The 26,675-nt window shown below is 39.4% G+C and overlaps 1 protein-coding gene across 4 annotated transcripts in view; it reads right to left on the bottom strand.

The window, feature by feature from the left end:
• Positions 1-55: 55 nt before the first annotated feature.
• LOC131547456 (inactive dipeptidyl peptidase 10-like) overlaps positions 56-26,675 on the bottom strand; it is a 46,134-nt gene continuing 19,514 nt past the window's right edge. For 2 of the 4 annotated variants that reach the window (XM_058788029.1, XM_058788031.1), the window contains 19 exons: positions 16,388-16,508; positions 16,136-16,290; positions 12,052-12,149; positions 11,092-11,215; positions 10,608-10,646; positions 10,406-10,513; positions 10,240-10,331; positions 9,740-9,787; positions 9,531-9,652; positions 9,364-9,411; positions 6,819-6,917; positions 5,048-5,117; positions 4,059-4,253; positions 3,576-3,630; positions 2,756-2,885; positions 2,614-2,672; positions 1,463-1,535; positions 1,307-1,380; positions 56-1,230 (listed from right to left, as the gene is read on the bottom strand). In XM_058788029.1, coding sequence (XP_058644012.1) covers positions 1,105-1,230; positions 1,307-1,380; positions 1,463-1,535; positions 2,614-2,672; positions 2,756-2,885; positions 3,576-3,630; positions 4,059-4,253; positions 5,048-5,117; positions 6,819-6,917; positions 9,364-9,411; positions 9,531-9,652; positions 9,740-9,787; positions 10,240-10,331; positions 10,406-10,513; positions 10,608-10,646; positions 11,092-11,215; positions 12,052-12,149; positions 16,136-16,290; positions 16,388-16,508 — 1,836 coding nt within the window. In that variant the 3' untranslated portion in view covers positions 56-1,104. Of the gene's footprint in view, positions 1,231-1,306; positions 1,381-1,462; positions 1,536-2,613; positions 2,673-2,755; positions 2,886-3,570; positions 3,631-4,058; positions 4,254-5,047; positions 5,118-6,818; positions 6,918-9,363; positions 9,412-9,530; positions 9,653-9,739; positions 9,788-10,239; positions 10,332-10,405; positions 10,514-10,607; positions 10,647-11,091; positions 11,216-12,051; positions 12,150-16,135; positions 16,291-16,387; positions 16,509-26,675 lie in introns of those variants that run through there. The other 2 variants (XM_058788030.1, XR_009272937.1) reach the window with 2 other exon arrangements.

Raw genomic sequence — 26,675 nt, 5'->3', positions numbered from 1 at the left:
ATCTATCCACTAACACATGAACCAAACGTTCAGTCTAATGGTGTGTTTGCAGGCCTCTGAGAGATCTCTCGGGTTTGTGAGCTACTGAACCTGTGACTCTTACAAATGAGGTTAATCAATATCTGTAAGGCAGCCGATCAGAAACATCAGCTGATTCTGCATTTGCCTGCAAGTGTTTCTGTATTTGAAGTTCAAAACACATGATTTTAACAGTTACGTTTAAGGTTAATACTTTAGTATAAATGCTGATGCCCATACTGGATATACATGAACATATACAGAGACAGAAAAAAAAAACATACTTTTTAAAGTCTTTCTGATTTGTATGTTTACTAATGACGAGACACAATGCACTGGAGTGTGAGTTTTATTTTATTTCTGTTTGTGCAGACTAACCATGTAGCTCCTTAAAAAGCTACGTTTGTTATAGTTTTACTAGTTGAATCAATTCAGTATTAAAGATGTATTGCTATATATACACCTATAGATATGTTTTTGTATGCTGTAGTTTTGTTTTATTTGTTCAGGTCATAAAAATGCAGATTTTAAGGCTATGATTTGAATAAAAATGACAAAAAAGGCATTTTCTTCCCCCACAGCAGTTTCCCCCAGTAATAATGTTTATATATAACAGCTTATATTGTGTCAGATTGCAGTAGTAGAAGAGTTTGTGAGTTTCAGTGAATGATATAAGAAATCAGCATCGTCTGACAGAATGACTCGCTGATGTTTACAGTCTTATTCTTTTGGAGAGGATGGGATGGCTGATAAATCAGGATTAGAAAGAGCCCAGAAAACCAGAGGACTCACGATCAGTGATTCAGCGGGAGCTCAGACTGGTAAGTTATAATTAATAACCATATTGTCCATAGTACTTGATGTTTTTAATGACAGTGATTTGTTTCAGCTTGTTTAGAGTGACACTCAACATCAGTCACGCTGCTGCTAAATACAGACTAATGCTAGTGTGAACAAATGATGAAAAGTATAAATAAGAAATCTAACGAGTATTTGGAGCGTATCCTTAGACTCAACGCTCTCTGTCTCTTTGTTCAGGTCAGATCGGCATAAATGACAGCAGACTGGTCACAATTTCATGATTTCCTAGTCGTCGTCACTGGTTTCCACTGGAACAGGTAGATTGTCAACAAAACAGTCTCTGTAGAAGGAGACGAGTGAATGCAGCATGTAGCGCCTGCTGATGACATCATGACCCTCATCTGGGAAGATCTGCACAGAGGTCAGAGGTCAGAGGTCGAGCGTGAGGTCAGAGGCGTGCAGGTGCGTGTCGGTCTGAAGGCCTCACCTGTAACCTGTAGTTGACGTTAATCACAGACAGCAGCTTCACTAGCTCTGCAGTGTGTTGAAAATGAACGTTCGCTAACAGAAGGAGAGAAATAAGAAGTCATGATGATGCAGCCATTCTTTCTGAAGGTTTGTGGGTTTTCTTTCATAAGCTCACCATCTGCTGTCCCGTGTAGAATCAGAAAGCGTAAGTTCTCAGAGCGCGTGATGTTCAGCGGGAGACTGGAGATCTGATGGACACACACACACAATAGAAAAATAAAAAATAATACATTTAAAATTTTAATTAAAACAATAATATAGAAATATGAAAAAATGAATAAATACATTCTAAAATAATAAATAGTATATAAATATATATATATATATATATATATATATATACACAACAGAAATATATTAAATGAATTAAACTATAAATTTAAATTATAATAAACAAACAAATATATATAATAAAAATAGACAGAGAAACAATAAATTCAAATAATGAATAAAACACAAATATAACAAATACATTAAATTATAAAGACCACGGGAATCAGATAAGCCCTTTACACAATCTGACACGGCTGCAGTTGGAACTGAACTGTGGGTTTCGTCTGGTCAGAGGAGAACTGACCCCCGACTGAGTCTGGTTTCTCCCAAGGTTTTTTTCTCCATTCTGTCTCGGAGGGAGTTTTTGGTTCCTTGCCGCTGTCGCCTCTGGCTTGCTCAGTTGGGGACACTTCATTTCTAGCGATTTGATTGCACAGATACTATTTAAACTAAACTGAGCTAGTCAATGACATCTCTGAATTCAATAATGAAATGCCTTTAACTGAAAATTGAGTGTTTAATCTTATCATTATACATTACTGACACTCTATCCTCTAATTTGATACTGTTAAGTGCTTTGACACAATCTGTATTGTTAAAAGCGCTATATAAATAAAGGTGACTTGACTTGACACACACACACACGCGCACGCACACACAGTAAGAGTGTGATGCTGAGCTCCGTTCACACCTTCAGCTGAGATCTGAGATTCACATTGCATCACATTCACTGATGCGTTCACAACAATTTTCATGACCAAAACAAATTAAACAACTAACGTGAGAGAATAATATATAGGGCTGCAAAGTTCTACTGTTCTCATCTTTGTCGCATCGCTGGACGTCCATATTGTGCCCCAACAGTTGTCATCAGCTTTGATTAAAATAAATGAGATTGTGTGGCTGGTGGTGTGAACGGGGCTTTACAGAGATGCCCATGATCTAAATATCACATGTCTTTGTGTCTCTAATCATACAGCAGCAACATCTCACCTTGTATTTGAGCTCATTTTGTAGAGGGAACCCAAAGTATCGCTCTGTAAAAGCTGAAGCTGCGTACAGAAACAGAACAATCAGACTAGTGTGTGTGTGTGTTTTCATGTGTTCATGATGAGTGTGTGTGTGTGTCATGTACCGTAGAGCTGCCAGTCAAACACTGGACTCACAGCCGCGCCGCAGCGGAGTTCAGGTCCATGTGAGAGCAGCAGAATAGAGCTCAGGAACCCACCATACGCCTGCGCACACACACACACACACACACACACCTGCAAAACACTTCTGAGATTACTTCACACAAACACTAGGTTTTGATCTTGCAGAGCCTGTTCCTATTTTTGTAATAGAGTCAAACTTTAATTCTGGTCTGAACAGGTATTTTTAACTTGGTTTGCCCGACAGAGATGCAGTTTTTATTTAGAGCAGCTGATTTGTTTAAATATCTGTGCTTTTTTGGGCAATTTATTCAAGTCTGAAGAGTGTAAATTCACATACAATTATTATTTGACTTGACAGTTTTATGGCTTCTGTGGTTTCTGCAGACAGTAAAGGATAGATGTTAGTCTGTCATCATTTAGTCTCCATCATGTTGTTCTTAATGTGTTTGACTGACTTTCTTCTGCAGAACACAAGCAGATGCTTTGAGAAATGTGTCAGTGTTTGTTTTTGTCCATACATTGAAAGTCAACATTCTTCAAAATATCTTATTTTGTGCACAGTGGAAGAAAGAAAGTCACACAGGTTAGAAACATCATGATGGAGAGTAAATGCTGACATCATATCAGCAGCCATATCACCCTGCAGCCCAAGACTGGTCACCCGCTGAAGCTAAGCAGGGTTGAGCCCCTTCTATGTAAAGTACTTTGAGTACACAGAAAAGCGCTATATAAATGTAAGGAATTATCATTTAATTGCTGGGTGAGCGATCGCTTTAATGAGTCTGGTGTGACTAACCTCACCTTGCCAAAAACCCCGACTCTGCCTCCATCAATATACGGCTGCTCCATCAGATACCTGCATGGACAAATGTAATGATGATGTGGGGAAAAACTCATTAAAGATCACTGATATATCCACCGAAGCAGAGACGATGAATGAGAACTGCTTCATGTAGACTGTGAATTTCTTCCGCAAACCCTTCAACATCCACGTCCAGTTTCTACATCTGTCCCATAGAGTTCTGAGCTCAAGTCTACATTAACACATCAGATGCAGAAACATTTGTTTCGGACGCTTATTTATATTTTTTGCTTTAATGTGCCAGTAGGAAATTAAACTTAATACAAAATGAAAAAGTCAGTGGATTATTACATGGTTTGCTGAAGGAATTCTTTCTGGCACACTAGAGCAAAGGATATGAAGCATCTTCAGTGTTTTTGTGAAACATCTAATGTCTAAGACGTTTGTACAGTAGATGGAGGTTTGAGGTTTAGTTTACTCACTGTAAAACAGAGCGCAGATCCTCCGTCTCCACGAGTCCCAAATGCTGATAAACGTCCTGCAGGATCTGCTGGCCCTGATAGCCACTTCCCCTGCCGTCCAGCCGTGCCACGATCACTTCATCACAGCTGACCAGCTCATCGGTCCAGTCCAGACGGAAGCGCTCGCTCACCTGCTGACCGCCGGGGTTAGAGTCACTGCATCACACACACAGACTCAGAGGTCAGAGGTCACCGATGTGGCTTGATCGTTTCCAGATACTGTGTTCATCCATGCTAGTGATTATCAAAACCTGCTTCCTAAAAAAAGAACTATCTCTCTCACTGAATTTTTTTGGCAAGTAAAATAGTTTCTAATATAATATTTTAGCAAAAAATTAATTAATATATTAATTAAAATAATAAAAGTGTTGCTAAATAGCCTTCTTAAAACAATACACTTCAGATATTTTGATTCCATTAATTACAGATTTTAATGAACGTATTATGAAGTATTATGTGTTCACTACACAAGAGAAGGACTTCATGCTTTTAAATAATCTTGAGAGACTCGGTAGTGTTTTTGTGTATGGTGTGTTAGTGTGTTTTATTTGTTAGTGAGCTTGTGTGTTAGGGTCAGGGTGTTTTATATGTTAATGAGTGTGTGTGTGTGTGTGCGTTTTGTGACAAATGAGGACATAAATTTGTATAATGACAAGGGTATGACAGGTATTACAAGGTGAAGGTGAATTTTCAGGACATTACCCCATGTCCCCACTTTTCAAAACACTTATAAATCACACAGTGACGGTGTAGGGCAATAGCACATACAGTTTGTACAGTATAAAAACCATTACGCCTAAGGGATGTCCCCACTTTTCACAAAAACAAACGTGTGTGTGTGTGTGAGAGAGAGAGAGAGAGAGAGAAAGAGTGTGTGTGCGTGTGTGTGTGTGTGCGTGTGTGTGTGCGTGTGTGTGTGTGCGCGTGCGTGTGTGTGTGTGATCTCCTACAGCAACAGCAGAAGTGGATATCGTTTACTCTCTTCAAACTGCGGAGGGAAGCTGAGCTCGAGTCTCAGTGCTATAAACACACAGTAAACACACATCAGTCACTTACAGCAAAAACACAACCAGTGCAAACCATCCTAGACTACATTCAGACTGCAGGCAAAAATCTGAATCTTTTTTTTTTTTTATTGCTTATTTGTGATCTATTTTTTTCATAACGGTGTGAATGGCACAAAGCACATGCAGTCTGAGGCCTCATTTACAAAACATGATCTTAAAGTGTGTGTACGCTAAAATACCAGCCAACATTCATTTTTCTAGAAAAGGTTTAGTGGAAGAGTGCTTAGCATCACGTCAGGGTCGAAGCAGGCGAACACACTTCTTCTGTACACAATGACCATACATTAAAGTTATAAGCCTTTCAAACTGTTGCTCATTTGTCTCTAACAATGTGGACATTTTTGATCTTCCATTTTGTTTCAATGTTTTTGCCTGAGATCAATCACAATCATTTTTCAAATGTTTTATGTCTCCTTATCATGATGAATATACCGACCACCAGCATTGACACGTAATTGAACACGTAACCACGTAACTATCTATAAAGATTGTGAACAATGGAAAAAAATGGTTATGTTTATGGTGATGATAATGATTATTTGTGTTCTTGAAAAATAACCTGTTTTGTTTGTGAATAATTATGTATTCCTCTGTGTAACAGTTTTTCCCTGTTTTCCAGTACAGATATTTAAACATTGTTAATTCAAGATATATTTACTGTGCTCTTTTTTAATTTGATATTTACTCTTGGTTTAAGCATAAACTCACCTATCTTGATACAAGATATGTCATTTTGCTTCTCCAGTAAATATATCTTGATTTAAGAATGTTTAAATATTTCAACTGGAGAACAAGACACAAATACTGAGGAAGAACAGCACTTTTTCCAGTCCTCGTAAGGTTGCTGTGGAAGTTCCTCTACATTTAGTTCCCAAAGAATGGTTTGTTTCGGAACTCTCTGGTGACTCAAATATGTCAGTGTCGTTTTCCTGCGATAAGCTTGAGGTTGTTCTTCGGATGCTCTTCTTTGGTCCTGTTGTGGTGTGTGAGATCTTTGTTGAGCAGTCAGACTTTCATTGAGGAGGTTTGAAATGGACAGGGTTTATGATCGATTCATCTAATATGATGTCTTAAGATTGATTTACCTGTATCTTCTGTCCGATGAATGTTAAGAGGACGTGCTGTGCTTTTTCTCAGATGTTTGTTTTGATATGATGCTTTTATGTTTTCATTCGTGGTCAGGGATGTGAGGTTTATGGCATCAGATGTTAGCAATTATAATGTCTAAGGGTGTATTCACACCTGTCTTGTTTGGTTCGATTGAATCAAACTCAATTATGTTTCCCTTTGGTGCAGATCTTTTGGGCAGGTGTGAATACAGCAATCACACTCGGGTGCACACCAAACAACCGTACAGAGACCCACCTGAAGAGGTGGTCTCAGTCCGCTTCCAAACAAACTCTGGTACGGTTGAATGGATGAGCCAATGAATGGATGACCTTAAGCACGCGTTTGGTTTTGTTTACAGTTTCTGGTTCACTTGCAAAAAGGGTGGACCAAAGGGCGGACCAAAGCAAGTGAACTAGTGGACTTTCCCAGTGTGAATACACCCTTAGATGAAAATCTCATTGCCATTTTTTTATTGTTGCTTTTATTTCCTGTTTGTCAAGTGATGGTAGTGATGATGATGATGATGATGATGATGACTTCATACCCTGATTGTTAATCAGTAAATTCCTGATTTGTCTAACTGGAGTTTTTTTCTTTTGGAGAAATTCTCTGATCTCCAGACGAGCATCTACAGTCACGTGATCTACAGAGCAGAAGAGAAAGAAAATAAGACAGCTTAAGGTTTGGTGTGTCCTGCCATTTTTTGAGGAACTAATATATATTGTCAGAAAAACATCAGTTTGTTTCATTATGTATTTTATTTTATTTTGGGCCCTTTGCCTTTTTCGACAGGAACACACAGAGTAAATGGGAAAGTAGGGCTGAAAGAGGGCAGAGCGCTATAGTAGGGCATCATGAAACACGTTTAATTTCTTCTCCAAATTTGTTGTTTTCCATTTTTTTTCTAGATTCTGTGTTTTAGTGTTTAATACAGTTTATTATCAAAAACATTAGCAAACAAATGAATGCATAAACATTCTTTTAAAATGTAATCATATGAAGTTCAAATAATTCAAAGTGCAACAGTTTTAATTACTTTTTAAATCATGGACAAAAATTGTGTGATATTCTTTACATTTACACTTACACTTACACTTAGTCATTTAGCAGATGCTTTTATCCAAAGTGACTTACAAATGAGGACAATAGAACCAATCAAAACCAACAAAAGAGCAACAACATGCAAGTGCTATGACAAGTCTCAGCCTAACGCAGTACACGTAGCAAGATTTTATTTTTAAAGAAAACAAGTAGATAGAATATAGAAAAAAGAAACCTAGTGGGTTTTTTTTTTTTTTAAAGAAACAAGTAGATAGAATAGAAAAAAGAAAGCTAGTGTTAGTTTTTCAAGAAAAGCTAGCAGTTTCAGAATAAATATGCAGTTGATAAAGGGTCAAGTGTGTGTGGTTTTTTTAAATAAAAAGAAGACAGATAGATAAAACAGAATTAGAATAGAGAGTGCTAGAGTTAGAAGGTCAAATAAAGATGTAAGAGATGTGTTTTTAGCCGCTTCTTGAAGATGGCTAAGGACTCAGCTGCTCGGATTGAGTTGGGCAGGTCATTCCACCAGGAGGGAACAGTTAATGAACAAGTCCATGAAAGTGATTTTGTGCCTCTTTGGAATGAACAATAAAGCGACGTTCACTTGGAGAACGCAAGCTTCTAGAGGCACATAAATCTGAAGTAATGAATTTAGGTAAAGGGGTGCAGAGCCAGAGGTGGTTTTGTAGGCAAACATTAATGCCTTGAATTTTATGCAAGCAGCTATTGGTGGTCTATATAGAGGTGTGACATGCGTTCTTTTTGGCTCATTAAAGATTAATCTTGCAGCAGCATTTTGGATTAATTGTAGAGGTTTGATGGAATTGGCCGGAAGACCTGCTAAGAGAGCGTTGCAATAGTCCAGTCTGGACAGAACAAGAGCCTGAACAAGGAGATGTGTTGCATGTTCCAAAAGAAAGGGCTTGATCTTCCTAATATTGTGTAAAGCAAATCTGCAGGACCGGGCAGTTTCAGCAATGTTGTGTGAGAAATTCAGCTTATCATCAATCACAACTCCAAGGTTTCTGACAGTTTTTGAAGGAGTTATGGTTGATGAGCCTAACTGGAAGGTGAAATTGTGATGAAGTGATGGGTTTGCTGTTCTTAGCTAGGTTGAGTTGAAGGTGGTGGTCCTTCATCCAGCAAGAAATGTCTGTTAGACAAGCTGAGATGCGAGCAGCTATCATCAGATCATCAGGATAGAATGAGAGGTAGAGTTGAGTGTAATCAGCATAGCAGTGATATAAAAAGCCATGTTTCTGAATGACATAACCTAGTGATGCCATGTAGACAGAGAAGAGAAGTGGTCCAAGAACTGAGCCCTGAGGCACCCCAGTAGCTAGATGTTGCGACTTAATGTAATGTAAATGTAAAGGTGACTCGTAGCCTACTTGAGCTTAAGCTTACTTTTTTATTTATTGTTCTTGTCAACCTCTTGCATTACTTAATTGAGTGAAAAAAAAAAAACATTCTAGCATCAGCATCACTCCCAGTTCCCAAAATCCTTAAAAGAACAGTCGTTCATTCTCTTTTATCAATGAAATAAACACATGGCCCTAGCTAACACTGCATTATAATTAGATATGCAACAAAGACCTTTGAGTTTCTGTTTCGATGGTTTCTCAAAGTAAATAGTGAAATGCTGATGACGCAAACCTCAGATGAAGTTCATGTGTTCATGTGTCATATAGTGAAATGCAGACGCTAAACTGAGAAAAAACTGAGACATGCACAACACACAGACTTCACATTTACACAGCAGGCTGTGCTTTAATATTCACACACACTCGTCCATTTAAGTGAACAGCCCGACTTTTGATTTGTTCATCCAACATCTGCCAAATTCTTTGACATTGCGTTTAATACAGTACATTTCATTTTATGACTGGATTTCATGGTTTTGTCCACGTTTTACTCATAGTGTCCTGGTTTTGGGACATAAATGAGATTTCTGTGAGTGAGCGGCTCTTAACTACAGATCTGATGAAGAACAGTCGTGTGTGTGTGTGTGTGTGTGTGTGTGTGTGTATGTGTGTGTTTGGACTCACCGCTCATGTTGCTGAGAAGGTGCACAGTAGTTTTGGGGATTCCTGGACCTGACCGTGAAATACAGATTGTTTAAAGAAATCCTCAGGTGTTTTGCAAACCAGAATTAGGCATGACAAATCCAATGTGATATTGTGTGTGTGTGTGTGTGTGTGTGTGTGTGGTTTACCCCTGCAGTTCAGAAGGACGGCCCGTCTGTCTGGACTCACTGACGCTTCATAGAATGAACAGTGAGGTTTAAACACAGAACAGCTCAAGCACTCGTGATGGAACGGCTCCACCGTGCTGACCCTGGGGGTCAAAGGTCATGCCACTGTAACAAGAGTTATTGAGGAGGAATATAAACAGAGTGGCCTTTGCAGCATCAGTGTATCTCACCTGTACAGGTGCCTGTGACTGAATCCAGCTTCATTACTGAGAAAATATCTGCATAAAAACACACAACATGTTAGATATCTGATGGACTGTGCGTGTGCATTAGTAAGTGTGTGTGTGTGTGTGTGTGTGTGTGTGTGTGTGTGCCCATTAGTGAGTGTGTGTGTGTGTGTGTGTGTGTGTGCGTGTGCGTTTTTGTGACAAATGAAGACATAAATTTGTATAATGACAAGGGTATGACAGGTATTACAAGGAGAAGGTGACTTTTCAGGACATTACTCCATGTCCCTACTTTTCAAAACGCTTATAAATCACACAGAATGGAGTGTATTGAAAATCTGAAATAGCACAAAGTTTCCTGTAAGGGGTAGGTTTAGATGTAGGGTTGGTGTAGGGCAATAGCACATACAGTTTGTACAGTATAAAAACCATTACGCCTATGGGATGTCCCCACTTTTCACAAAAACAAACGTGTGTGTGTGTGTGTGTGTGTAGTGACTCACACTGTGTTCCACTTTTGATCATAGCTCAGGATCTTTGTGACCTCCCAAGTGCCGGAGGTCAGGTGTCGTATGCTGACCTCTTTACCTTCAGGCTGAAAGCAGGAGAGGTTAAAGTCAGATCCGTGTGAATTGTGTTTGTTTTCTGTGTGGCTTGTGTGCTTTATACCTGCTCTGACATCATAGTAAGGTGTCTAAAGGATCCGCGGCCTCCGCTTCTGAGAGGCGATGTCACAAAAAACGTTTCTCCATCTTTAGAGAAAGATGGTTTTTCATTCTGGACCAATCAAATGAGAACATCAGATCACTTCAAATCAATGTCCTGTCAAATGTAAATAAATGTGGCAAAATCTAAAATAGTGTCATCTTACCTGTCTGTCAATCCATTTGTCCGATATCATGATGTGCTTCTGCAGAGAGAGACCAAAACAGCGTGTTTGTGTGTTTGCATACGTTGTACATAAGTGTGTGTGTGTGTGTGTCAGGGTTGTGTGCCATTCAGAATGGAATTGATATTCCAATTCAACTCCTGAATTTGAATTGAGGTTACAACCAGGACTATGCGCAATATGGCAGAAAACGTCCTGCCTTGTAAATTAAAGAGCCGTTTCTGTATTTCCCCAATAAATAGTTCGGAGCTGGACTTATATGAGCAAAATAGCTGCCCAGAGACGTCGCCAGTATGGCTGCCAAGAGAACTGACTCTCCTTTGATAGAGAGACAGAAGAACATTTATTTTCCAAGAATGCACTTGTTTTGAATTTTCTTAAGTTGCAATTCAGTAAATTCCTGTTATTCCAGTTAAACATGTTGTAGCTAGTTCAATTCAAATTCACACTGATGAAGAAGACTCACCGGCACACATTTCCCCGTGTGTGTGTAGCAGAGTGTGAGAATGGAGAAGTTCTGAGGACGGTTTAACCAGCGTACAGCAATACACTCGTCCGTCACCCACTGGACCATGGTGATGTAGAGATCACTGCACACACACACACACACACACACACACACAGAGCAGGCTGTGAGCTCAAACTCACAAACACACGTTTTGAACATCTGAAGGTCTAGAAATGGAACAGTCTTTCATACCAGATTTACTTGTGTCCAGAGATGGGACTAGTTTTATCATTGTTTTATCATTTTGTGTGTGTGAGAGATTGTGTGTCTGTGTGAGTGTGTGTGTCTGTGATTGAGTGTGTCTGTATGGTTGACTGTGATTGTGTGTGTGATTGACTTAAGTGTGTATGCGTGTAATTGTGCGAGTGTGTGGCAGGCCCAGCTCCAGAATCAAATCACTGAGGGTGCTTCTTAAATTAGTGAGGGAGCTCTAACCTAATATAAAGGTTTTAGTGCCATCCATTGCTATGAGTATGACGCAAAGAGCGCTCCGTTTATAATCACTGAAAGCTGTCACTCATCTTAGTTCATCACGATCTCACAAAGTTACATTATAATCAATGAAGTTCTCTACGCTGCACAATGAAACTCTTATTTACATTGCGTCGACACTTTGTTATAATGAGATGATTCTTGTTGAACACAACACCTGAACAAAAACTCCAGCGATTCTAGCGGTGAGTGGATTTTAACTTAAACGGCTCTGATTGGCTGTTGGCTTCAAGAAATCAACAGATATGTCTGTGATTGGCTACATTGCTCAATGCTGCAAAAACACCTTAAAATAGAGACCTATCTCCAAAGCGCAAATACACTGGATAGTTTGCCAAATCTGCAATGAAATGCCATTATTACAGCCTTAACTGAGGGTGTTATTGTGCTTAGCACCCCTGTAGAACCGGGCCTGGTGTCTGGTACCTTCTCTGTAAGCTGTCGGGATGCAGGAGTTGTATAGCGTGTGTAGATCCGTTCACGTTGATCACATACAGTGTCACTTCAGGATTCTTCTGTCCAGCCTGTTGCACACAGAGTGGAATGAAGTGAAATCAGTGTTCTGTTGTTCACCGTCACAGCTGTAGAGATGTTTTTTTTTTTTTAGATTTATTTTTGGCTGGGTTTTTTTTTGCCTTTGATTGTAATAGGATAGTGTGGAGGAGACAGGAAGTGAAGTGGGAGAGAGAGAGGGGTGGTGGGATCAGGAAAGGTCCTCGAGCCGGGATTCAAACTCCAGACACCCGTAGCACAATGGCGCTTTATGTCAGTGCGCTGCCCACAAAGCTATCGGTGCCAACAAGCCGTAGAGATTTGTAACTGAATGCACAAAAAAAGTGACTTTGACGTTGATTTCGACACACTGTTTCCCTTTTTTAATACTTTGAAGCTGATTTGACACAATCTGCATTGTAAAAGGCGCTATATAAATAACGGTGACTTGACTTTGTTTTAGACTTGTGATGAACCAAAATAACGACTTTTAAGTTATGTTCTCTCTGATGGCATTTTGACTGTTAACATCTCTATCGTGCTCACAGCAAGGATAGGGTTAGGGTTAAAAAACAAAGAAGATCCTAAATCTCTGTGGAAGGTGTTGAATAGATTCCATTCAATTGGTAAATCAAAATTTTCTGTATCAAAGGTAGGTTTAGATATTGATGGTAAGATAGAATTTGATAAAAATAAAGTTGCTAATAAATTTAATTCATTCTTTTCATTAATTGCTAATAGTCTAGTTGATAAGATTCCTCTGTCCTAACGAAATTATGGGATTGATTTTGTTAAGAGATTTTATTCAAAACAAGGGGTGTTGCCAAATAGTTTTTCTTTTGCTAAAGTTAGTGTAAATAAAATTACTAAAATGATTGCAGAGCTTCAAGTGTCTAAGTCAACTGGGCTGGATGATATTCCAGCTAGATTCTTAAGAGATGCTGCAGATATTATAGCTCCAACTATTACATTTATTGTTAATCTTTACTTGGAAAATGGTATATTTCCATCTGATATGAAGTTAGCTAAAATCATTCCGTTATTCAAAAAAGGTAACAGATGCGATCCTGGAAACTATCGTCCAATCTCCATTTTTAGTGTGGCCTAAAATTGTTTTAGAAAGAGTTGTGTATAAACAGATGTATGAGTATTTAAGTAAGAGTAGTTTAATTTTTGATTTTCAGTCAGGTTTTAGGAAATCTTATTCGACTGATACTACTTTACTTTATTTAACAGATTTTATAAGGAGGCAGGTGTGGTATGGTACTTTTAGACCTCCAGAAAGCATTTGACACAGTAAATCATTCAATACTTTTAGACAAGTTAAGTGTCATGGGTTATTCAAGTAAAGTGATAGCCTGGATGAATTCTTATTTAACCGGGAGAGTTCAGAGGGTAGAAATTGATGGGGTTCTCTCTGAGGAATCTTTGGTTACAAATGGAGTCCCTCAGGGAAGTGTTTTAGGCCCTCTTTTGTTTCTTTTATACATAAATGACATGCAAGCAGTTTGTGATAGTAATTTGTTTTTATATGCTGATGATTCTGCTTTATTAATTTCAGACAAGGATGTTGGTAGGATACAAGTGAATTTAGGTAAGGAGCTTTGTAAGGTAAGAGACTGGCTCTCTGAAAACAAACTGATATTGCATTTAGGTAAAACGGAATCCATTTTATTTGGGTCTAAAAAAAATTTGAACAAGGTTTCTAAGTTGTCTGTTAAGGTGGGGGATTGTTTAATATCAAATAGAACTTCCGTTAATTATCTTGGATGTATCCTTGACAATGATTTAAGTGGTGTAAGCATGGCTATGAAAGTCCTGGGTAAGGTTAATGCTAGAACAAAATTTCTTGCCAGACATGTTAGTTTTCTTGATAAACAGATGATAAAATTACTTGCATTATGTTTAGTGTCATGTCATTTCGAATATGCATGTATTTCTTGGATGTCTGATTTGACTTGGTTGGTTGGATAAGTTACAAAAATCTCAGAATAAATTGATAAGGTTAGTTTCAGGGTTTAGTCGTTTTACACATGTGGAGGTTTCCCATTTTAAGTGTCTTGATTGGTTACCTATAGAAAGCGGACTAGAATATATTAAGTTAAAAATGGTACATAAGATTATCAATAATAGAGCTTCTTTATATTTTAATGCACTTTTTTCTAGGGTAAATGATCAACATTGTTATAAAACTAGGCAAAGTCTTATGGATATTACATTATGTCATTTTAAAACTATGTATGGTCGTAGGTCTTTTAGATATTCTGGGGCACTTTTGTGGAATAAATTACCTCTGGATATTAAGGGTATTTCGACTATGGTTAGTTTTAGTTTAAAAGCTAAAAGTTGGCTCTTAAGTAGGTTGTTTTGTTGATGAATTTGTATTACGTACGTGGTTATTTGTGATTGTAAATTTTTATAAATGTGGAATTTTATTGTAATTTTTGTATTTATAATGCAGTGCCAGTGTACCTGTTACCGGGAGTGGAGTTTGTGCTTTACATCAAGGACCACAATGGAAACAGGTTTTATTTTAAACTTTATTGTGTTATCCTTGACGAATTGAGTGTATTCACTACTTTTTTGTCAAATAAACAAACAAACAAATAAACTACAACAGGTGAAGATGTCAGCTGTGTGACGCTAGCGCTGGATTAACAATATAAATGTGTATATTTATCTACATTTTTGATGAAACTATATTAATTCTTAAATACCAAGATCTTTTTGTCTATGCTCTTCATACTTTTTTACTTTAGATATGAAACAAAGGCTCAGTATTAAATTCTCTACATTTTATTACAAAATTCAAATAATAAATGTCTTTTTGGCATACTCTTCGTCTTCACTAAATTGTAGCTCCAAATGAACTTGAATGAACATCGGAAGGTGCTGAAAGCAACAGAAACTTTCTCAAATGAATCATGTTTCATGCAATTGATCAATCGATCAAGACAGTATATAGGGGTTCAATTGGGATTAGTCATGTGGGGGGGTTAATCAATTAACAAACAATTAACAATTATATTGTAATTATATTGTAACAATTAACAATTATATCAACTGACAAACTGTAAAATACTGTATAACAAGTTGAGAGAGCCCTCTGTTATGAATACTAAAATGCTGATCAAAATCATTCTAGACGCTGGCAGTGTGCAAAGCTACATCTGACTGCAGGATTTTTATAAAAAATCAAATTTAAGACCTGCAAAAATTCATTTAAAAATAAAAATTAATACCATATGAACAGAGTAGGGCAATGTCTATGGTAACATATTAAACTGTAAAAACATGATTTAATTACAGTTGAGGTTTTCACAAAAACAAAAACTATATCTAAAATGAAAAACCTGACATTTCAGTCTTTAAACCATTTTTTAAGGAAAGAGACGGGTCAGAAGTATAAATTATTATATCAATTTAAAACAGGGTTATATTGGGCGGATGGGGCGGAAACAGCAGACAGGCTTATTGAAAATCCAATTTGATTCTCTACGAGTAGGAGGCACTTTTGGAACATCAAACATATAACGGTTTCCCTAGAAACAGCTGTAAGCAAAGTAGCGCTCTGCTCATGAATGCTACTTTATCAGATAAAGTTGAAATGCAATCAAAACTTTTCTGAAGACACTCGGTTCCTTTCAGCGATAGGCTACATATGTGTTGCGTCATTGCTTGAATTAGTAAGAATGAGTAAAGTGTTTAAAACTATAGCCTATAATGTTGAAAATGTACGAGGAAATTCCTCTGATGATTTACCAGGGTAGCCAATTTAACCCCTGTGTAAAAATCTTACATCTGTATAAATCTGTCATGAAAACAATTGTTTATATTTTAAAAAATTTATATATTTAAAACTTAAGATAAAAACACAAAACTTTGTGTTATTTCAAATGAGTATGAAAAACATTAGAGGAGAGATCCATATCCAGAAAGTCATTTCATCAAGAGCTGCTAATCTTTTCTAACATACACATTCAGCAGCAGGACATCAGATAGACGGCCGTCTGCGTACCTTTGGGTATGGATACTGGTGTCCACGAGGGTAAAGCGTCCCTGTGAAACGCGGCAGCTGCATGTTGGGCACCAGAGTGTCGTTGATGGTGAGAAATGCCAGCCTGGAGCCTGATGGAGACCACCAGTGAGCGACTGAAGAGTGCAGGATCTGCTCTGATAGACAAGCAGAGAGATTCAGTAAAATAACAACAAAAACAACTGTAATGGCACAGCTTGTGTTGCTCATAACAGTGTGATGATGGTGTGTTACCCTCATAAAGCCAGTCAGTTATTCCATTAAATATGAGGCCATCTCGCCCCGATGATGTCAGTCTGAGAGAACTGCTCTTCACATCTGGCTGATAGTAAATATTATTCTCAAATATGTACACCTGAGACAGAGAGAGAAGGAGCTAAGAAACACCACACTCGTAGATAAATGTCACACTCAGAAAAGAAAACAAGAAAAGAAAGAAAGCTCTGCAGAAGAGGTGAAAACAGCTGCTAGAATCATGATTAGATTAGATTCAACTTTATTGTCATTACACAAGTACAGGGCAACGAAATGCAGTTTAGGTCTAACCAGAAGTGCAATAGCAGCAAGTGCAGGATATACAATGGTTGAATAAGTGCAGGACAAGGATATGTACTGAATATATGTATAAATATATATAGAAAGATGGTTATTACTATAAACAGAATTTACAGGTGATATGTACTATCAATATAATATATATACAGATGGCTATTACTATAAACAAAGTGTAAAAGTGCAGTGGAAGTGATTGCATATTACAATTAGACGTACGGTGCAAAATGCTAATGTAAACATTTGATAATGTAAATAACAGTCGGCAGTGCAATGAGCATAATCCAATTTAGGTATGGTAGTGCAAGATACAAAAGTAAACAGTTGTTACTGTAATAAAAATGTACATTCAGTAGTGCAAATAAGGCAGATGTGAGGTAGGAGAGAAGAGTAAACAATATATGAGGAAGTGGATCAACGGGGGTCCTGGTCCGGAGGCACCTGAAATGCCTGCCGGAGGGCAGGAGAGAAAACAGTCTGTGGGCTGGGTGAGAGGAGTCCTTAAGGATGCTGCGAGCTCGATGCAGACAGCGTTTCCTCTGGATGTGTTCGATGGCAGGTAGTGGAGTCCCTGTGATGCGCTGGGCAGTTTTCACCACCCGCTGCAGTGCCTTGCGCTCCGCAACAGAGCAGCTCCCATACCATACTGTGACACAGTTGGTCAGGATGCGTTCTATTGCGCAGCGATAGAAGTTCACCAGGATAGCCGAGGAGAGCTGATTCTTCCTCAGTGTCCTCAGAAAGAAGAGGCGCTGGTGAGCCTTCTTGACCAGGCTGGAGGTGTTGGTTTTCCACAACATGTCCGCCGAGATGTGGATCCCCAGGAACTTGAAGCTGGAGACACGCTCAACAGCCATTCCATTGATGTGGATGGTGTCGTGTGCCTCTTGACTCCTTCCTGAAGTCCACGATGAGCTCCTTCGTTTTGGTGGTGTTGAGGAGCAGGTTATTTTCAGTGCACCATGTGGCCAGGTGCTGGATCTCCTCCCTATAGGCAGTCTCATCGTTGTTACTGATGAGGCCAATCATCGTGGTGTCGCCTGCAAACTTGACGATGGAATTAGATCCATACACAGGCTTGCAGTCGGAGGTGAAGAGGGAGTAGAGAAACGGGCTTAGCACACAGCCCTGTGGTACACCAGTGTTAAGTGTGATGGATGTGGAGCAGGTGAATCCTGATCGAACATTCTGGGGTCTGTTGGTCAGGAAGTCCAAAATCCAGTTGCACATTGAGGTATTGATGCCCAGGTCTCCAAGTTTGGCTATTAACTTGATTGGGATGACAGTGTTGAATGCTGAGCTGAAGTCAACAAACAGCATACGTGCATAAGTGTTCTTATTGTCCAGGTGAGTGAGCACAGAGTGCAGTGCCATGGAAACTGCATCCTCTGTGCTCTTATTGCTACGGTAGGCAAACTGGTGTGAGTCCAATGTGGATGGTAGAGAGTCTTTTAGGTGTTCCAGGACCAGCCGCTCAAAGCACTTCATAACGATGGGTGTGAGTGCTACAGGGTGGTAGTCATTAGGGCATCTCGGGCTAGAGTGTTTTGGCACTGGCACAATGGAAGTGCATTTAAATCATGTTGGTACGGCTGCTTGGGCAAGAGACAGATTGAAAATGTCTGTAAAAACCCCAGCGAGCTGCTCCGCACATGCCTTGAGAACACGACCAGGGATGTTGTCTGGTCCAGCAGCCTTGTGCGCGCTGATCCGGCTCAGTGCCTTGCAGACATCTGTGGAGGAGAGTATGATTGATTGGTGGGTGGTCAGCTGAGGGATTGAGCTTGGTGGCAATTTCTCTGTTGTCTCTTTCAAAGCGAGCATAAAAGTAATTTAGCTCGTTCAGGAAGTTGACATCAGTGGCTGCGGGGGTGGAGTGGGTGGGTTTGTAGTCACTGATGGCCTGAATGCCCTGCCACATGCGTCGAGGGTCAGAGTTGGAAAAGTGTCCCTCTATCTTTAGCTTGTAGCAGTGCTTGGCCTTTTTGATGCCTCTCTTCAGGTTTGCTCTGGATGTGCTGTAGGCTTGTGCATCTCCTGATCTGAAGGCAGTGTTGCGTGACTTCAACAGGAGTCGCACTTCCTTGTTCATCTAAGGCTTCTGATTTGGATATGTGGTGATCTGTTTCTGGGTTGTAACACTGTCAATGGTGATATTGATATGATCCAATACAGAGGAGGTGTAGGAGTCAATGTCTGTGTGAGCGCCACTGGTGGCTTGAGAAGCAAACATAATCCAGTCTGTGTGTAGAAACCTTTCCTGGAGTGTGGAATCTGCCCCCGCAGGCCACACCTTGATGGTCTTCACTGATAGCTTCACACGGTTGATGAGGGGTGCATATTTGGGGGTGAGGAACAAAGAGGTTCTTGTTTCCTCTGGTGTGACAGGAAACATGCTGGTGAAACTTGGGTAGCACTGACTTTAAGTTTGAGTGATTAAAGTCACCTGCAACAATAAAAGCCGCTTCCGGGTGATCAGTCTGTTGTTTACTGATGGCTGCGTGAAGTTCTTTCATAGCAAGCTTGGCATCAGCATCCGGGGGAATATAGGCTGCAGTTATAATGATGGAAGTGAACTCCCGCGGTAGATAAAACGGTCTACATTTAACCATGAGAAACTCAAGGTTAGCTGAACAATGACTCCCAACAATAGCAGAGTTTGTGCACCAAGCTTTGTTAATGTAAATGCACAATCCACCACCTCTGGTCTTACCGGAGCCATCTAATGTTCTATCCGCCCGGAGTGTGTGGCGTCCCGCTAGCTCAATAGCGGTGTCCGGTATTCCGCTGTTTAACCAGACTGACTGAGCTCACTGCAGTCAGTCATTCAAAGCATTGTGTGTTTAAAGTCTGTCCATCTATACCTGTTTGTCCAGCAGATGTCCTCAGTTCAGTATTTTGTGGATCAGTTTACATTGCATTTGGCTCAAATGATTCAGAAACGTTTTCCCCATTACTCTGGATTCCCAACACCTTAGTATCAAATAATCGACTCCCAGCCCTTTCCTGATATAAAATTATAATTAAATGTTATTTGGAGAATTTCTTTATTGCATATGCATATTTCATATCACAATGCATATTTCTTAATATTATGCCTAAAATGTGTTTTAAAATCACTATTAATAGCTAAGAATCGTATGACTTCTGTATAATATTAGTCTTTAAATGAAAGATATTTAAAGTGTACCTGAAGTATAAGATAATTAGATAATTTAGATAATTTATTTTATTTGTCCTCAGGGATAAAATTCATTTTCACAGAAGGTGTGTATATAACACAAGGACATCTACACATTTTATATGAACTTGTCACAATACTTAGTATAATACTCAGTATACTTGCAATATTTCTACTTTATCACAATCAAATATACTTCAGTATCTCTTTATTTACAATTAAAGGTGCCATAGAATGGAAAACTGTATTTACCTTGGCATAGTTGAATAATAGTTGAATAAGAGTTATGTACGTGGAAATTACATGCAGTGAGCCTCAAACACCATTGTTTCCTCCTTCTTATGTAAATCTTGTGAATAAAAAAGACCACTGAAAAATAGGTGAATCAGAACATAACACTGACTGTGACGTAACAGTCGGGATCACTAATACTGTAGTTACGCCCCCAACATTTGCATATACCTGCCCATGTTCTAGGCCAGCTGCCAGCCGAACCATCAGAAGTTCTATAGGTATTGTGAAGAAACAAGCGAGGACAACAGCGAAAATGGCAGATCATGGAAATAAATCTTATGTTGCAGGCTGTGCAGGGGATGTGAAGTGCAGGGATGGGTTTGTGTGTTATATTCAGAATGGCACGGAAAGCAAATTACGTGTTCTAATAAAATAACTTGAGCCACTAAAGGGACATGGTTAGCTGCTTGCTAGCTGTAGCCTGTTACATTACAGTACATAAGATTTCACTTGCCACATAAACAGAGTAAGGAGAGATGACTGAGGATGATGGCGAATGATTTACAGATCCTGAGCACCACTGACAAGCATCTGATCTTGTAAAATGTGTGGTAAGTACTGCCACTCCATAGTATAAACAGAGTACGTGCGATCGCGAATCTCCAAAGTGAAAGTGAAACTAAAAACCAAATTGTGCATTTGAAAGCAGTTTCAATGCCCAGCATATTAATAGCGGCTCCCTGATGCCCGCATTTTATTTACAGTATAATTACCCAATGATAAAACTGCACGAGAAAGTATTGAAATATATATTTTCCCTGTGTTTCCTTCCTGTAAGCTACTGAAATGAGCCACACTGTGAAGCAGCCAGTCAGAGCAGAGCTCAACATTATTATTCATGACCCTTCCAAATAAGCCAATAACAGACCGGCTCATTCTAGGGAGAAATCCTAGAGTTGTAAATGGACATGTAAAACGGTTTCTGAAACATTTTTGCCCTTACCTAAGCCACATACCTTATATGTAGATATCAGAGAACAATTTAAAATATTGTATCAATGCATTCTATGGCACCTTTACAGTGCATTAATCACAAAATTAGTTGTTCCAACTTAGCAGGCTTTATGTATACCAGTTTAGTATTGTCATGTCTGTTTTGGGGTTTTGTTTCATGTGTGTTCGACTTGAAGCGGCGCTGCACAGAATGATCAGTGTATGACATCAAAGTACCACGAGAGCGATTCGAAAGCATAAGGATCCATCGTCTCTCTTATCGCTCTCGCCGGTACTTTGATGTCATACACTGATCATTCTGCACAGCGCCGCTTCAAGTCAAACACACCTTATGTATTCCTGCCTAGTGTGTGTGTCATGTTCTGATTGGTTCCTTTAGTCATGTGCCTTGTTTCCCATTGGTTGGTTTGTGTCCTGTGACCCTTATTGTTTGGTATTAATAGCCCTCATGTTGCCATTAGGTGTGTTCGACTTGAAGCAGCGCTGCACAGAACAGAGGTGTAAAAAGTACTCAAAAATTTGAGTCAAGTGAAAGTACAGATACTCAGTGAAAATTTTACTCAATTAAAAGTACAAGTATCTGGCCAAAAACATACTTGAGTAAAAGTAAAAAAGTACAACTTTAAATTGTACTCAAGTATTAAAAAAGTACTTTTTTTTTTCGAACAGATATGAAGAGGTTTTGTTAAAGGGAGAAAACGAAACTAAATGTACAGGTCAAACATACATCTAGTGCAATAAAAATATATTTAAGATGCAGCACAGTGGAACACACACACAAATACAGGGAAAGAGATTAAAAAGAAACTCTCCTTTCCACCCTCATGCCATCATTATATTTACAGTGAGGAAAATAAGTATTTGAACACCCTGCTATTTTGCAAGTTCTCCCACTTAGAAATCATGGAGGGGTCTGAAATTGTCATCGTAGGTGCATGTCCACTGTGAGAGACAATCTAAAAAAAAAAAAAATCCAGAAGTCACAATGTATGATTTTTTAACTATTTATTTGTATGATACAGCTGCAAATAAGTATTTGAACACCTGAGAAAATCAATGTTAATATTTGGTACAGTAGCCTTTGTTTGCAATTACAGAGGTCAAACGTTTCCTGTAGTTTTTCACCAGGTTTGCACACTGCAGGAGGGATTTTGGCCCACCTCCACACAGATCTTCTCTAGATCAGTCAGGTTTCTGGCCTGTCGCTGAGAAACACGGAGTTTGAGCTCCCTCCAAAGATTCTCTATTGGGTTTAGGTCTGGAGACTGGCTAGGCCACGCCAGAACCTTGATATGCTTCTTACAGAGCCACTCCTTGGTTATCCTGGCTGTGTGCTTCGGGTCATTGTCATGTTGGAAGACCCAGCCTCGACCCATCTTCAATGCTCTAACTGAGGGAAGGAGGTTGTTCCCCAAAATCTCGCAATACATGGCCCCGGTCATCCTCTCCTTAATACAGTGCAGTCGCCCTGTCCCATGTGCAGAAAAACACCCCCAAAGCATGATGCTACCACCCCCATGCTTCACAGTAGGGATGGTGTTCTTGGGATGGTACTCATCATTCTTCTTCCTCCAAACACGTTTAGTGGAATTATTACCAAAAAGTTATATTTTGGTCTCATCTGACCACATGACTTTCTCCCATGACTCCTCTGGATCATCCAAATGGTCATTGGCAAACTCAAGTCGGGCCTGGACATGTGCTGGTTTAAGCAGGGGAACCTTCCGTGCCATGCATGATTTCAAACCATGACGTCTTAGTGTATTACCAACAGTAACCTTGGAAACGGTGGTCCCAGCTCTTCTCAGGTCATTGACCAGCTCCTCCCGTGTAGTTCTGGGCTGATTTCTCACCTTTCTTAGGATCATTGAGACCCCACGAGGTGAGATCTTGCATGGAGCCCCAGTCCGAGGGAGATTGACAGTCATGTTTAGCTTCTTCCATTTTCTAATGATTGCTCCAACAGTGGACCTTTTTTCACCAAGCTGCTTGGCAATTTCCCCGTAGCCCTTTCCAGCCTTGTGGAGGTGTACAATTTTGTCTCTAGTGTCTTTGGACAGCTCTTTGGTCTTGGCCATGTTAGTAGTTGGATTCTTACTGATTGTATGGGGTGGACAGGTGTCTTTATGCAGCTAACGGCCTCAAACAGGTGCATCTAATTTAGGATAATAAATGGAGTGGAGGTGGACATTTTAAAAGGCAGACTAACAGGTCTTTGAGGGTCAGAATTCTAGCTGATAGACAGGTGTTCAAATACTTATTTGCAGCTGTATCATACAAATAAATAGTTAAAAAATCATACATTGTGATTTCTGGATTTTTTTTTTTAGATTATGTCTCTCACAGTGGACATGCACCTACAATGACAATTTCAGACCCCTCCATGATTTCTAAGTGGGAGAACTTGCAAAATAGCAGGGTGTTCAAATACTTATTTTCCTCACTGTAATTTATCAGATGAACACAAACTAAAAAATCATCATTTTGTATAATGCAATTGTATGGGACGTCCAAAAATGAATACGACGGTAACTCATACAACCCCTGTTAATGAATCAGTGTCTTCTTAAGTGAAATGATAAATACAAAAAATACAAATACCAATATTTTAAACTTGACCATCGTGTTCACTTTGTGTGGTTTCTGAAGTGATACTTTCCCCTTGCATTATACAGACTAAAAATCTTTTCTTGTGTTCATCTGAAGAAAGAAAGTCATAAACATTTGGGACGACATGAGGGTGAGTAAATGATGAGAGAATTTTCATTTTTGGGTGAACTATTCCTTTGAATAGCAAGATGTGATGTAGAGGCTAAAACATATTCCAGACAGACAGGGGCGGATCTACCGGGGTGGCACGGGGTGGCAACTGCCACCCTAAGAAAAAGCTGTGCTACCCCACCTGCCACCCCAGAATTATCACAGAATAAAATATGAATGAAAGCAGTGTTTCATGTGCTACTATTCAGCCGCGGTAATGACAGCATAACGGAAAATAATGGGGGAAAAAACAAGTCTCACACTAAACTGTGCACGATGGTTGCACGCTCACGCAGCGCGCCCAGTGTAGTCGGCTTCATTAACAAAATGACTATTATCAACCAGTTCTTTTTGAGTCAAAACCACAAAGCGCAGCCTGTTGAGCCTGAATTGTTTTTACATTTGTTCGTGAATCAGATACTGCTTCTCAGTTAATTCAGAAGTCCTCTGATAAATATAATCCCATCCGGATATGTCTGAGATTCATCCCGTAATTGTTTGGTGATCCGATTCTCCGATCGCTTACTCCACTTTCATCATGGATATAGAGGCCTTTCTGCCATATCGGACGAAACAATAACATGAAATCAATAAGAAGATGCCGATCACGAAAACTAATAGCAGGTAAGAATCTTGTATTGCAGTTTTCTCGATTGCTGACATAATATAACTGATTTTAGTTGGCCCATTTTCCCAAATCATTAATTCAGTTCTCAAAACAAAGACACATTTCTCAAAAAGTTTAACAATAAGTAAGTTAAACATTAGGTAGCAAAACTGATGACACCAATCAGAATCTGTGCATCCTAACAACAGAGAGAGGAGAGAGCTGAATGAATAATATACATGGGTTTTATGCTTACAGTATAATTACAGTACAGTACCAGTAAATTAGATGATGGAAATTTCACTATTCTATATGTACAGTAAACAGTAGCACATGTTGTACACCTTCAAATGTGTGACTGTCAGATTTTATTTGTAACCATTTTTTTTATGTGTACTGCATGTTTGCAGAACTGAGAAATGACTGCCTAGAGATATAGCTAGTCTTGTGTCAGGAGACCAGGAAACTGCTATAGTACTGTATACCATAATGAAATTTGACCAAATGTGCAGAGGATGCTGAATTTACTTTCTTTTTTACTGTACTGTATTGTGGTGCATACCAAGTTCATACAATTCTTTGGTATTTGAACTTTTCTAGAGTTTTTCATCTACTGCAAGATTACTTTACAGTAGTAAAATGAAAAATTATCTGTTCCCAAAAGTTCATTATTAATTATTAAATTCAAATTATTATTATTATTATCTTTAATTTAATTTATGTTTGACACTGAGCTGCACAAATAAAGTAAAGAGTTTTTTGTTAAGTGTTATTGATTTCATGAGTGTTCACCAGGCAGGAAAATCATCTGTGTATTTGAATTGTAAGCATTTAAGAATACTTGTAATAACTAGATTGAAAAGTTTGAAAGACAAATTTATGCTGGCTTGTCTTAAAGTTTTGTTTAAGAAACATAAATAGTTTGGTCAGTTAGATGCTCTAGATCAGGGTTCCTCAAATCTTACCCTGGAGGTCCAATCCACTGCAGAGTTTAGCTCCAACCCTGATCAAACTCACCTGTCTGTGATTTTCTAATGATCCTGAAGACATTGATTAGCATGTTCAGGTGTGTTTGATTAGGGTTAAAGCTAAACTCTGCAGGAAAGTGGCTCTCGAGGTCCAGATTTGAGGAGCCCTGCTCTAGATGTTTGCTAAAGTGTTGCTAGTTGGTTGCTAGGATATTCTGGGTGGTTGCTAGGCTCTTGCTATGCAGTTGCTGGGGTGTTGCTAGACTATTGATAGTGTTCTGGGTGATTACAGACATTCCCACCTCTGGTAAGGCTTCCGGCTTCGCTACTGTTCGGACGCTCCTGCTTATTGCTCTGCGCTTCGCTCCCTATTTATGCACTTTTCTCAGATTTCTCTAAGATTTTAACTTCAGCATATCAGCACAGTGCTCAGACAACACCGTTTTTAGAAAAGGAAGACTCTTTGCCTCCCACTGCCAGCAGTTTACATTCCGGAGACAGGAAAACACAGCTGCCTACATTCAAATAGACGGGAAAGAAAATGCCCCTTGTGGAATCTACTTGCTGCATGAACTGCCACAGACTTCTACAAAGGATTGTGGTTCTTGAAACAAAGTTACTTGCTGGACCTCCAAAACAGGTGGAACACACAGCAGATCATCATCACGGACCCCCGCAGCATACAGCCGGTGAGTCCTATGAATCTAGTGAATCTCAACAGTTTATACAAAGTGTAGAAGAACAAGCTGATCGACAGACTAATCGATGGCACAAACAGGGAGCGAGACCCAAAGGCACTCGAGACATCAGATTGTCACGAGTATCTCGTATTACTGCGGTAGCATCCTCTACCCCAGATACGGCTATGACAAGACTTGTAAACACTGGCATTTTACAACCCCCTATACATCTTGAGGACCGATTTGAAGCATTAATGAATGTGGGTGAGGAATCCCCAAATGTGACAAAACATGGATTGTATCAGCCAGCAGCTAACATCGCTACTAACAGGCGCTCGAGATCGAGCAGACAGCGGCACTCAGCTCAGAGCGCAGCCGAGCCCAGGACTCTGATAGTGGGTGACTCTACTATCAGAAACATCAGTAGCAGGACTACAACTACATGCTGCTTTCCTCAAGCAACCGTCTCTGATGTGAACAAGGAACTTCGGAACATTCTGATGAAGCACAAGACTGCAAATCGAAT

The sequence above is a fragment of the Onychostoma macrolepis genome, chromosome 09 (genome assembly GCF_012432095.1).
Source record: "Onychostoma macrolepis isolate SWU-2019 chromosome 09, ASM1243209v1, whole genome shotgun sequence".
Lineage (NCBI taxonomy): Eukaryota > Metazoa > Chordata > Actinopteri > Cypriniformes > Cyprinidae > Onychostoma > Onychostoma macrolepis.
This window is presented reverse-complemented; position numbering and strand designations above follow the sequence as displayed.